General features: G+C 41.5%; 1 protein-coding gene across 1 annotated transcript in view; it reads left to right on the forward strand.

The window, feature by feature from the left end:
* Window positions 1–13,515, forward strand: part of LOC138662079 (vascular endothelial growth factor receptor kdr-like) — a 251,706-nt gene that overhangs the window by 196,201 nt on the left and 41,990 nt on the right. The window contains exon 21 of the mRNA XM_069747214.1: window positions 11,297–11,450. Coding sequence (XP_069603315.1) covers window positions 11,297–11,450 — 154 coding nt within the window. The remainder of the gene's footprint in view (window positions 1–11,296; window positions 11,451–13,515) is intronic.

Raw genomic sequence — 13,515 nt, forward strand, 5'->3', positions numbered from 1 at the left:
TGAAATCATTTCTCTTATTTGGAACATTATCTCATGTTTTTCTTTATGAAATCATTAAGTGTTTAGTGCCTGTCAATTTCATGGCACACAATGACATTTATCCAGGCCTGTGGCCAAATTTCCCATGGAAAGCCTTTGTCTCCCTCCCTGCCCCTGCTGGGGCTGGCTGACAATTTCCATATGGCTGCAGCCCAGATACGTGGTTAGGCCTGTTACAATGACACTGATAGGAGATGTTTGTGCGTGAGGAAGTATGAGTGTGAAATTTGTAGGATGGCAAGCTTTAACTTTTACCACAGATTTGTGTGTCATCTAGTGAATCAGGAGACCTCCTCGGCCTTACCTTACTTTACCACATATATCGTCGCTAACCTCCATACAGGAGGGTGTTATGTAATGTGGTTGGGTGGTGGACGCTACATACTTTGCGTTCATGAAATCCGGAATGTCATCCTAATTGAGAATCCTGCTTTGATAAGCTACCATTTACCTCACTATATGAGCTGTTTTGCTCTGCAGCCTCATATTATTGTACCTCAAGAAGTGTTATCTGGGCTGCAATGCCCCCCTGTGAATATAAATAGAGATGAGAGAAGATTTTCAGCTCCCTCCTTATTCGGCAAGCTATAGCCGAAGCTTCATCGGGAACCCGGGCACCTGGAGTGCTCCCGATGTTTGGTGCCACAGCTACATGTGCTGCGGAGGTGTGACAGTCACGTTACATGCATGGAGAACCTGTGTGCTGTGACTGTCACACAGCCGCGGTACATGCAGCTGCGTCTCGGCACAGCTGATTATCAGGAGCTCCAGGTAGCCAGGTTCCCGATGAAGCTTCTAATGTAGGTGCTATAGCTTGCCGAATAAGGAGGGGGCTGACAATGTTCGCTCATCTCTAAATATAAATATACAACAGCCACTTCAGAGATGAGGACAGGGACTCTAGTGCCACATATACATGTGTTATCCATAGCAACCAATCATACCTGAACTTTCATTTTACCACAGCAGTGTATTAAATGAATGAGGCCGAGCATATCCTTTCCTTCCAGAGGAGTAGTATTGTGTGGGCAACTGTCTCAAACTTGCCTATTATATTTAATATAAAACTGCGATAATTGGGAGCTATGTACACACAGACTCAGTCGCAGAAATACGCCATTCTTTTACTAATGAATCTACATATCTTCCCACACCAACAAAAGTAGTATGCATGATTTGATGTGAAAATTGTATATCACAGGATCCCTGACAAAAAAAAATAAACATCCACTTGTTCATTGTTGTAGACATCAGGAGAGGATTATGAGAAGCATGAGGAAATCGTTCCAAAAATTATTCAAATAGGCGCTCGTGAGCGGAGCGAGTTGTTAAAATGTACTGAAATTGCTTCACCTGAAGTCATTCTGAGTGTGTGAGAGAGGTATAAACACAAGATGGTGGTACTGAATATGAACCTGTTGTAATACATAATGCCAGATGAAGTGTGACTCCGTCGAACTTAGTGTGTTAATTCACAAAACAATAGGCACTGGCACCTAGTGATGAGCAAACGTGCTCGAATAAGGTATTACCTGAACATTCTTGAGTCGTAACCGAGTGTCTTATGCGTGCTCGAGCAAACGTGATCGAATAAGGTATTACCCGAACATTCTTGAGTCCTAACCGAGTGTCTTATGCGTGCTCGAGCAAACGTGCTCGAATAAGGTATTACCCGAACATTCTTGAGTCCTAACCGAGTGTCTTAGGCGTGCTCGAATAATATGTTCGATTCCCTGCACCTAAATGTCTTGTGGCTGTTCGACAACCGCAACACAAGCAGGGGTAGCCTAACAAACAGTCAATCCCTGCATGTGTTGCTGCTGTTGAACAACCACAAGACATGCAGTCACGGGAACTCAAACATATTTTTTGAGGCGGCGAAGACACTTGGTTTGCACCCTACCATGCTCCAATAACACCGTATCCAAGCATGTTCACTCATCACTACTGGCAACCAGATAGGTGACACAGGCTGCGTCAACATCCACTTCATGATCCAAAAATCATCACTTGGCATGTTGCTATGAATGCATAGATCATGGCTTCAATATTTTGTGAAGAGAATGCATGTGCACAGCCGTGTATGTAAACATCTTCAACCACTTCTATGCACAGCTCATATGAGCATTGTTTCTTTCAGCAAGAAACATGGTTCTCTTTTTATGTGACCCCCCCCCTGTATATAGGCATCTGAAACTGAACATATGCTGTGCAAATGTGCCGAGACTGGACCATACTGAGCTACAATTATGTACTTTAAATAGCACTTTAAAAGAGTGCAGCTTTCATTTTACCAGAGCTATTTAACTTCTTCCCGCACCCTGATGTGAAGTACATCATACGTAGTGCAGGTGTATGAAGGAAAAGATTGAGTCCGCCACTCCATACCGGGCAGGTGAAAGCTGGGTTATACATCCCGTCGTAGCAGCAACTGGAGCTGGTTAACCATTTAGATTCCGATGTCAGACATTGCCAATTAAATTTAAGCTGTTGTTTATTGCCTGTGCAGCTTGTATTTTAAAAATTATTTTCAAAATATTAAATAAATATATTGAAAAAGCAAATGTTTTAATGCAAGAGAAAAAAAAAATAAAAAACTTAAAAACTAATTATACCTAGTATTGCTGCATTCCAAAAATTCAGATCTATAAAAATATACAATTTATTAACATATTCGGATTAAAAAAATATGAAACACAAGAATTGCTGATATTTAGCGTTGGCACCGCCACCAAAAAATGCAATGAAAAGCTATCAAGACACTGTATGCACCGCAAAATGGTACCAATAAAAAGAAAAGCTTACCGTGCAAATAAACAGTTTTTCAATAGCTCCATCACCAGCATAATAGAGTCTTGGAGCTCAGAAAAAGGCAACACAATATTATTTTTCTGTCTTTATTCATTTTTTACAAAGTTATGAATGTCTTAATCCACTAAAATATAAAATAAACTACACGTTTGGTATTGCTGTAATCATACTGCCCTGGGGAATTTTGTTGTTCGGTAATTTTTTTCTATATATATATATATATATATATATATATATATATTTAAATCTATATAGTTTCACTATTTCACTCCAATTGGAATTTTTTTCAAATTGTCTCTATACGTTATGGTATCATTCAAAAGTGCAATTCATCTAGCAGACAAATCCTCAAATGGCTATTGATGGAAAAATAAAAAAAAGGGGTCTTTGAAAAAAGAAAGTAAATGAAAGAGCAAAAATGGCCGGCTCCTATAGGCGTTGAAAAAATACATTTGCTCTCAGTAGTTGCTAAGAGAAACCAAGGGCTCTTTCACACGACAGTGTCTCTGGTAAGAGTGGTGACAGTTTTCACACGTACTGGAGACACTTACACACTTAGATCCATTCAAGTGAATGGTCTGTGCACATGTCAGTGTGTTTCCACGGACCGTGTGTCCATGTGACCCACAAGTAGACATGTCTGTCTTTTACCATCAGCACGGACCGCAAAATGTCCTGCACACATGCACTTGGATGACACGCAGTGGCAATAGGGAAGAAGCGCTACAGTAAGCGCTGTTACCCGGGGCCAAGTGCTGAAGATGGCTCTCATCATTCTCCCATTCTCAGTGTGAGCAGGGGAGAATGATGGTAGTTGTATTAAAGAGATAACAATGACAGCAGGCAGCGGCTGAAGGGACTATTACTCACATCAGCCTACACTTGCTGCCGATAATAATAACAGTGACAGCAGGAGCAGCTGATGAGAGTATTCGTCACCCGCTGCCTGCGCTGTAAACAATAAATAAATGAAAAAATCTGGTGTGGGTTCCCCTCTATTTTCTATAACCAGCCAGGCAAAAGTCACAGCTGGAGGCTGCAATCCTCAGTTGTCAGCTTCAGCAAGGCTGGTTATTAAAATTAGAGGGGTCCCCATTCTGTTTTTTTTAAATTATTAAAATAAATCATTAAAACAAAAACAGCATGGGGTTCTCCATTTTTGACAACCAGCCTTGATAAAGCTGACAGCTGGGTGCTGGTATTCTCAGGCTGTAAGGGGCCATTGATATACCCCCAGAATAAAAACAGCAGCCCGCAGCTGCCCAGAAAAGTCACATCTATTAGATGCGCCAATTCTGGCCCTTTGTCCAACTCTTCCCACTTGCCCTGTAGCGGTGGAAAGTGGGTTTCATATTTGTGGGGTTGATGTCACCTTTGTATTGTCAGGTGACATCAAGCCCACAGCTTAGTAATGGAGAGGAGTCTATGAGATACCTATCCATTACTAGCCCTATAGTTATATGGTAAATACACAGCCAGAATAAAGTCCTTTATTAGAAATAAAGCAAAACAGTTTTCCATTTTTATTTAAAAATAACAAACACAATTATACTCACCTAACTCCTAATTACACTGAAGCCCTCGTCTCCTGCAATAAACCAAAAATAAAAAAAAGCAACAATATACCTCACTTCTCTATCCTACGCCGTAATCCATACCTGGGGATTAATAGTTTTCAACCTGGACGGTGACAAGATGTGACCGTCCAGGCTGAAAACCACTGGTGAATGAGCTGCTGCTAGTGCAGCATCATTGACCAGCGGTGACATCATTGTGGTTACCGCCGGTCAGTGAGGCTACGTTCACAGCAGGGCTGAACTGCGGTGACCTCAGCACCGTGGGAAAAGGCAATCATGTGATCACCGCAGTTCAAGCTCAGTGTCTTCACAGCAGATCACCGTGAAAAATTATGGCGCGGGACAGAACAACGGAAAGGTGAAGGATAGTGTTGTTTTTTTTATTTTTGGTTTAGAAGACAAGGGCTTAGGTGGAATTAGGCTTTACCTGAGTATAACTGTGTTTGTTATTTTTAAATAAACATGGAAAACTGTGCTGTGTCTTTATTTACTATACAACTATGGAATTAGTAATGGAGAGGTGTCTTATATCTAACAGATGCACCTTTTCTGGGCAGCTGCGAGCTGATATTTTTAGGCTGAGGGGCCTATATCAATGGCCCCTTACCAGCCTGAGAATACCAGCCACCAGCTGTCAGCTTTAGCAAGGCTAGTGGTCAAGAATGGAGGGGACCCATGACTTTTTTAAATTATTTAGTTAAATAATTAAAAAAAAAGTGTTGGGACCCCTCTATTCTTGATAAACAGCCTTGCTGAAGTTGACAGCTAAGGGTTGCAGCCCAGAGCTGTGAGTTTTGCCTGGCTGGTTATAGAAAATATAGGTGAACCGACACCAGGTTTTTCATTTATTTATTTATAGCGCAAGCGGTGGCTGATGAATACCCCCATCAGCCGCAACTGCTGTTACTGTTATTAGCGGCAGCAGGTGTAGGCTGATGGTAGTAATAGTCCCATCGGCCTGAATACAACTCTCATCATTCTCCCCTGCTCGCGCAGATCGCAGGCAGTGCAGGGGAGAATGATGAGAGCTGTCTTCAGCACCCGGCACCGAGGAACAGTGCTTACTGTAGTGCTTCTTCCTTGGTGCTGATGCAACACATAGGCGGCACATGGTTGCCACACGTGTGCCACAAGTGTTAAAGGGACACTGTCACCTGAATTTGGAGGGAACAATCTTCAGCCATGGAGGCGGGGTTTTTGGGTGTTTGATTCACCCTTTCCTTACCTGCTGGCTGCATGCTGGCTGCAATATTGGATTGAAGTTCATTCTCTGTCCTCCATAGTACACGCCTGCGCAAAGCAAGATTGACGTGTGCAGGCATGTACTATGGAGGACAGAGAATGAACTTCAATCCAATATTGCAGCCAGCATGCAGCCAGCAGGTAAGGAAAGGGTGAATCAAACACCCAAAAACCCCGCCTCCATGGCTGAAGATTGTTCCCTCCAAATTCAGGTGACAGTGTCCCTTTAAACACACGGACACTGACATCTCCAGTACAAGAAATATCAGGAAGCGTGAAACTGGCCGACAGTTTTTCTGTTAGTTTTGATGAATGATAATGTACAGTAATATGGGAGAAGTGAATAACTATGTAGATGGGAATTACAGAATCTGGGGACTGGGGAGACTAGATCAAAAGCAGTATCCACTTTAGCTGTATATTACTGGGTGATCAGCTGGTTCTGCCGTAAGTTTAGTGAGTGAACATCCAGGGTTTGCTGTTACATGTTGCATGCTGTTATACATCATTGTTGTGTTTTCCCAAATGTTACTTGACTGTATTGATCTTTGAGGGATGGTGCAGGCTCCATATATCTGTGTATGCTGACTTACAAAGCATTGATTATCCTCGGGGACATGCCCTAGTGAGACACTGTTGTTTTGTAAACGCAGATTTTCTACTTTGATAGGAAACACTGGTAAAAACAGAGCAGTCAAACATCTGCAGTTTTCAGGATGTGGCTGTCAAATTTCAGCCTGCAGGGGAGCAAACACACAGCGCTGGCCCATCCTTAGTCTATATACAACTGACATTAAAAGACACTGACTGGTGGTGCTTTCATGTTATTTATTATCATGCTTTGCTTATATAGCACCATTATATTCCACAGCGCTTTACAGACATCATCCTCACTTTCCCCATTGAGGCTCACAATCTAAATTCCCTCTCAGTATGTCTTGGAGTGTGGGAGGAAACCGGAGAACCCGGAGGAAACCCACGCAAACAAACAAGGGGAGAACATCCAAACTCCTTGTAGATGTTGTTCTTGGTGGGATTTGAACCCAAAACATCTTGAGATCAAACATGTATGTACTGTACCAGATGCACAATTTAGCTGCAAGCAGTATAATCACATAGTGTATATTCACATGCAAACTGTACATACTTGCATACATATCCATACTTATAAGTTATAATTAAAAGTACTGATACTACGCACACATACCCACTCACTACATACATGCACCTACTCACACTTTCTTGCTACATATATAAATGCAGTTGCTATGTAGACACGCTCCTACATGTATAAATAGGCACGTTATAAACAGATGTATAGAGTATATTCACTGCATACAGAGGTGCTTAATATCATTTATTCATACATAATGGTGTACTGTATTATCTGTTTCAAGCTGGAAGAAGCCAGGTGGTACATTTTGTAAGTGCCGGATCATTTGCAATGGTAAATCTGGCAATCATCAGAAGATACCTTTAATATTTGCCAATATTCTGGAAAACTTCCAGGGACACTTCTGGTGTGCATCTAGTGTTGTGCGATACCGTCCGATACTTGAAAGTATCGGTATCGGATAGTATTGGCCGATACCCGAAAAATATCGGATATCGCCGATACCGATATCCGATACCAATACAAGTCAATGGGACACCAAGTATCGGAAGGTATCCTGATGGTTCCCAGGGTCTGAAGGAGAGGAAACTCTCCTTCAGGCCCTGGGATCCATATTAATGTGTAAAATAAAGAATTAAAATAAAAAATATTGATATATTCACCTCTCCGGCGGCCCCTGGACATAACGCTGGTAACCGGCAGGCTTCTTTGTTTAAAATGAGCGCGTTTAGGACCTGCGAATGACGTCGCGGCTTCTGATTGGTCGCGTGCCGCTCATGTGACCGCCACGCGACCAATCAGAAGCCGTGACGTCATTCGCAGGTCCTAAATTCCTAGAATTAGGAGTTTAGTGAATGAGAATGACGTCGCGGCTTCTGATTGGTCGCGTGGCGGTCACATGAGCGGCACGTGACCAATCAGAAGCCGCGACATCATTCTCATTCACTAAACTCCTAATTCTAGGAATTTAGGACCTGCGAATGACGTCGCGGCTACTGATTGGTCGCGTGGTGGTCACATGAGTGGCACGCGACCAATCAGAAGCCGCGACGTCATTCGCAGTTCCTAAACGCGCTCATTTTAAACAAAGAAGCCTGCCGGTTACCAGCGTGATGTCCAGGGGCCGCCGGAGAGGTGAATATATCAATATTTTTTATTTTAATTCTTTATTTTACACATCCCTATGGATCCGATACCGATACCCGATACCACAAAAGTATCGGATCTCGGTATCGGAATTCCGATACCGCAAGTATCGGCCGATACCCGATACTTGCGGTATCGGAATGCTCAACACTATGTGCATCTAATCCCTTTTTACCTAAATCTGGACCCAATCCTAATGGTGTAGTTTTTGTGGATTGTAGAGAGGCCGCCATCTTCTTAGACTGAACCGCTTAGGCAGGAGTCACACTTCCGTACAACACAGCCGAGTGCTATGCGGAAAAAAATCACTCGGCCCAGTGTTACTCTATGGGGCAGTTCAGATCTGCGATTATTTTCTCATGCCGAGTCATGAGACAAATGGATTATCATCTTCTTTGCGGAAAAGTGAGGAATATTGTTGGTTATTTTAATTCTCTTGCTGGAGACAATGGTGTCTCTGGAGTGGGCGATATTAAAGTAGTCTGTGTCATTCTTTCAATTAAAGGACTTTTTCTGGGTGTGTGTTTTTATCCAATATGACCATGGGGTTAATAATGGGGGTGTCATATAGACGCCTCTCCATTACTATCCTTGGGGCTTGATTTCAATTGACAATACAAAGGTGACATCAACCCCCCAACCTTCACCCCACTTGCCACCACTACACAGCAAGAGGGAAGACTGAGGCTAAGTGCCAGAATTGGCGTATCTTATAGATGTGCCTTATCTAGGGCAGCTGAGAGCTGATGTTTTTAGCCGAGGGGAGGGGGAAGTATCCATGGCCACTTCCTAGGCTATTAATATCAGCCCTCAGCTGTCTGCCTAGCCATTGCTGGTTATTAATTATAGGGGGACCCTACATCATTTTTTGGGGATCCCCATTTTAATTGCCAGTAAGGGCTAAGTATACAGCTGTGAGCTGATATTAATAGCCTGGGAAGCTCCATGGGTATGACCCCTTCCCAGTCTATAAACATCAGCCCCAAGCCGTTGGCTTTCTCTCTGCTGGTTAATAAAAATTATGCGGGAGCTCATGCCATTTTTTTTCTGAAAAATAATCTTTTACTAATTAAATACATGTACAGTAAGCTGCACACACTGTACTAATTGTATATGTCACTGACATCTGTATATCCAGCTATTCTATGTGTATATATTGTATGTAATCCATCTATTTGATGCTGTTGGCTCCTGCTGTGATTTTAATGTATGCAGCCGCTGAATTGCTGGCTTGTATTCTATCTATCTATCTATGGTATCTATCTATTTTATATAGATATACTGTATATATATATATATACATATATATATATGTGTCACTGACATCTTTATATCTATCTATGTTATATGTATATATCTATTCTATCTATTCTATGCTAACTTGTAACGCTGTGATTTTACTGTAAGCGGCAGATGAATTGCCAGCTTTTCAAAGGAGATTGGTGTGTAAAAATCAGACAGCACTCGTATGGTCCAAGTGCTGTGCAATTTTTCTCTCACATCCATAGGCTTGCATTGGCGAGTCTTGGCCAAGTCTCGGTGCCAATCGCAGCATGCTGTGACTTTACACACGTCAAATACGCCTGAGAAAAAAATACTGATGTGAGCTGCCGTTTGGATTAACACTGGGCCGAGTGGTATGGATGTTTTCTCACACAGTGCTCAGCCGTATTCTACGGAAGTGTGACTCCGGCCTAAAGATCTAAATAGCATTCTTCTTTATAGATATATTGTACTGGTACATAGAAATACATCCCTATATACCAGTATATCTCTTCATACTTGTATATTATGGATGAAATGAAAGTCAGAGATTTTTTTTCCTACAATGTTACTAAAAAATGAAAATACAGGCATTTTTATTTTACTTTTTAAATAAATATAACAAATCAATAAATATTATATACCTTCTTGCAGAAAAACAAGACTCAATATATAGTAAAGCTTCTGAAAATGAAAAACAGCCAGGCATAGTTGATGATAATGGCATCCTCCACATGCTCCTCTAATTCAGGTAGTCTGACAGAGGCTTGTCTCATGGAGACAAGCGCAATGTGCAGCGTGAGCTCATCTGGCAGAGTGTAAAGCAACCAGGAGATCATTTATAATCTATTTCAAAGGTGCAGCATATCTTACATATCCGGCAGCCCCAGACAGCTGCATGAGAACTGGCCAAATAGGGACAAATGCTTCCCTTCTCTTCTGCTTTAAACCACAAGTCCTTAATATTGTTGTTGATATAAGGGTTTGCCCACTTTTACTTTCCCATTTTATTAGAAGGGTCCCCCACTATAATAATGATCATAGAATGTTGTGACCTCTCCATCATAATATCTCTGCAGCACCACCACAAGAAAAAAGACAAATTACATAATTCCCATAGGGCCGTCTGTGTAATGTCTGAATATGCTGTGTCCTCCATAGTTACATGCTATCCTTTGTAGCCTTTCTCCATTCCGGGTTATTAATCACAAATCTCATCTGTTAGCTCAAAATTTCTATAAGGGCTATTTTGAAAAATGTTTTTTTTTTTTTAAACCAGACTGCTCTTTTATGGAATCAAGACCAATAAACAAGACCCAAAAATATATGAGTACAACCTCATGGCCATCATGTGTGCAATGGACTCCAAACAGCAGAGGCCTCTGTAGGAAAAAAAGAGACTTGCATGGCAGACATTCATGAGAATGGCAGTCTACCTAAGGCCAGTCTCACACGTCCAGATAATTCCGGTACCGAAAAAATCGGATCTTTATTTAAAACACAAAAAAAAAAAAAAAAAAAAGGATTTTTCATATCTTCTTTCCAGCGAACGCTGCTGGAGAGAAGATATGAATGGCGGCTTCAGCACCACGTGGGGGGGACAGCGCTTACTGTAGCGCTGTCTCCTGCACGGCACACGGACTGCACACGGACAGCGTCCATGTGCGGTACGTGTTTTACACGGACCCATTGACTTTAATGGGTCCGTGTAATCCGTGCGCTCCCATGAACACTGACATGCCTCCGTGTTTTGCATACGGACACACGGTCCGTGAAAACACGCTGACATGTGCAGAGACACTTTGATTTCAATGTGTCTACGTGAGTCAGTGTCTCCGGTACGTGAGGAAACTGTCACCTCACGTACCGGAGCCACTGACGTGTGAAACCAGCCTTACACATGGAAGCCTTGAGAGCAGCTTTGCTTTGTGGCTCATAGAGGGTGTTGTAAACTGAAGATCCTTTTGTGCTATTCACATGCCCTAATAACCTTCACGACAAATCAAGTTCCACAAAGGTGGACAAACTTTAAACCATGCATACGTGTGAGTGTGTGGTTTATTGTAAAAAAAAAATGTGTGACTTTTTTTTTCCTTTTTCCCAGTCCCAGGAAGCAGAAAAATCAGCAGATGACTCAAACAGCGACCTTTCCGAATTAATTAAGAGAAGGTTGGAAAGCGTGGCAAGTACTGGCAGTTCTGCAAGCTCAGGATTCGTAGAAGACAAAAGTTACAGTGACTCAGAGGAAGAAGAAGAAGGTAATTAGAAAAACAAATGATGATATACTGTATGGGTGGGAAGCAGGTAAAGTTCATTTTTTTCCTGGAGGTAAGAAAGTACAGGAAAAAAAGATCTCAGTATGCAAATATTTTGCGTGTGTGTCTGGTATTTCCATAATTGGCGGTGAGCCAGGTTGCATGGTGGATCTGTTATTACCTCGGTCCTTTTACTGTACTAGAGTTTGAGTTAGAATTTGAGCAATAGTATCATGGCCATGGAGCTTGTATCTTCTCTTTATGTTTTTTAGGACTTTTTCAGACTTTTGGTTTACCTTTCACACAACAAAAATACGATGATGAAATTGGCACATTGGTGTTTAAAGCTAAAAAAAAATTAGGACCTTCACTGGGGACATTAGTGATGTCAATCTCTGGACAGTATTACAGATTAGGAAATAAATAAGTTCATGCTTTGGGACTATAACTTCATTGAATGGACGTTTTCTTTGTCTTATTCGCATTATTATTACTATTGCATAACCATTAATGTGTGTTTTATGTGTATTCAACATAGAATCGATTGGGCCTAATCTAAATTGTAGCCATCCTTTATTCAGTAAATAATTGTTTCTCATATGGGGTCCCTTAAGCCTCAAAGGTTCTTCCAAACTGTCCCAGGGGTCCCCTGAAATGTAATGGTTGTGGTAAGAAGAAGTGAGCAGTTGTGCTGTGCCGGAAGATTGATTGCTGAAGCTGGCTAATTCCCCATAGCATGTCACTAAGTCAGGGAATGAACTGTGCCATGAAGGCAACGTGATAGACTCCACTCTGGGAACACAGTGGCTGTTACTCCTCGGGGGCCCTTTAGTTGACAAAAGTATTTTTTATACAATTTAAAGGAGCACTCTGAACAAATGTAAGACATTATTTGTTGCATCCCTAAAACACTGCCTATGACGGTGGTACATTAGAGATATTCCTTCTTTGATCTTCTTTGAGTCCTAGTGACATGTACAGACTCGTCATAACCTACAGAACTAAGCATATAAACATAGCACAATGGACTAGTTTACCTGAAATACTCTGTTTTATTATGCAAGTTGCCTCTTCAGAGAAAAAGAGGACTTAAACTCTATAGCGCCACCTGTTGGAAGTAGCGATCCTACAAGTCACAATCAACACTTTAATGAGTCGTGCAATATGACTTAGGATAAAAGCCAAATCAGTATCTCAATTCGCAGACACGGTGTTTCGGGCTGTTGGCCCTCGTAAGTGCAAAGCATGAGAACTGATTTGGCTAGGTGAGAGGCTCTGGACTGGGGTGTAAGGGGTAACGTTTCTCCTTATGGAGAGTGACATACCAGCTCTGGCTTGTCAAGGTAAGGAGGCTTATTCGCCGTGCAATGCTCCTCTGGGAAATTTAATATGCAAATTGCCTCTTCAGAGAAAAAGAGGACTTAAACTCTATAGCGCCACCTGTTTTATTGCAACTCTTGTAAGTAGTACAATCTGGAATCTGACCCTCATACCAAAAATGGTTGTACACCCCCTGATCTACATCAAACAACAATTATAATCAATATTATTCTATTAAGAGAAATCTGACTGCTGCCAAGAAAGTTGATGTTCTGATCACAGTAACGTGTATGATTCAGCTATTGATGACTTAGCAGAATAGACACTCTATTGCTGGGAATGATTGTGTTGTTGTTGGCAGTGTCTAGAGAACATTTTGCTATAAGGATATATTTTCTTATATTCATGTCGATCGTCATAATACAATAATAACTAAATCACTGTTTTTATAAGATTTCTATTTTCATCCTTCCAGTAGATCAATGCTTAGGCACAGAAGTGCATTCCCGTCCCTTCTATACGGATAAGCTACAAATTATTAAAATGATTCCTCGGTGGTTAACACTATCTCATTGTAAAATTGGAGATCTGGGTTTGAATCTTATTCCAGACCATATCTACAATTTGCATGTCACTCTTATATTTTAGTGGATTTAGGTCCAGGTGCTGAAGTTTCCTCCCACAACCTAAAACATACTGACATTAATTGCGTGTATGATGAAACTGTCACAAGTATATTTGTTTGAGA

This window comes from Ranitomeya imitator, chromosome 2, assembly GCF_032444005.1.
Source record: "Ranitomeya imitator isolate aRanImi1 chromosome 2, aRanImi1.pri, whole genome shotgun sequence".
Taxonomy (NCBI): domain Eukaryota; kingdom Metazoa; phylum Chordata; class Amphibia; order Anura; family Dendrobatidae; genus Ranitomeya; species Ranitomeya imitator.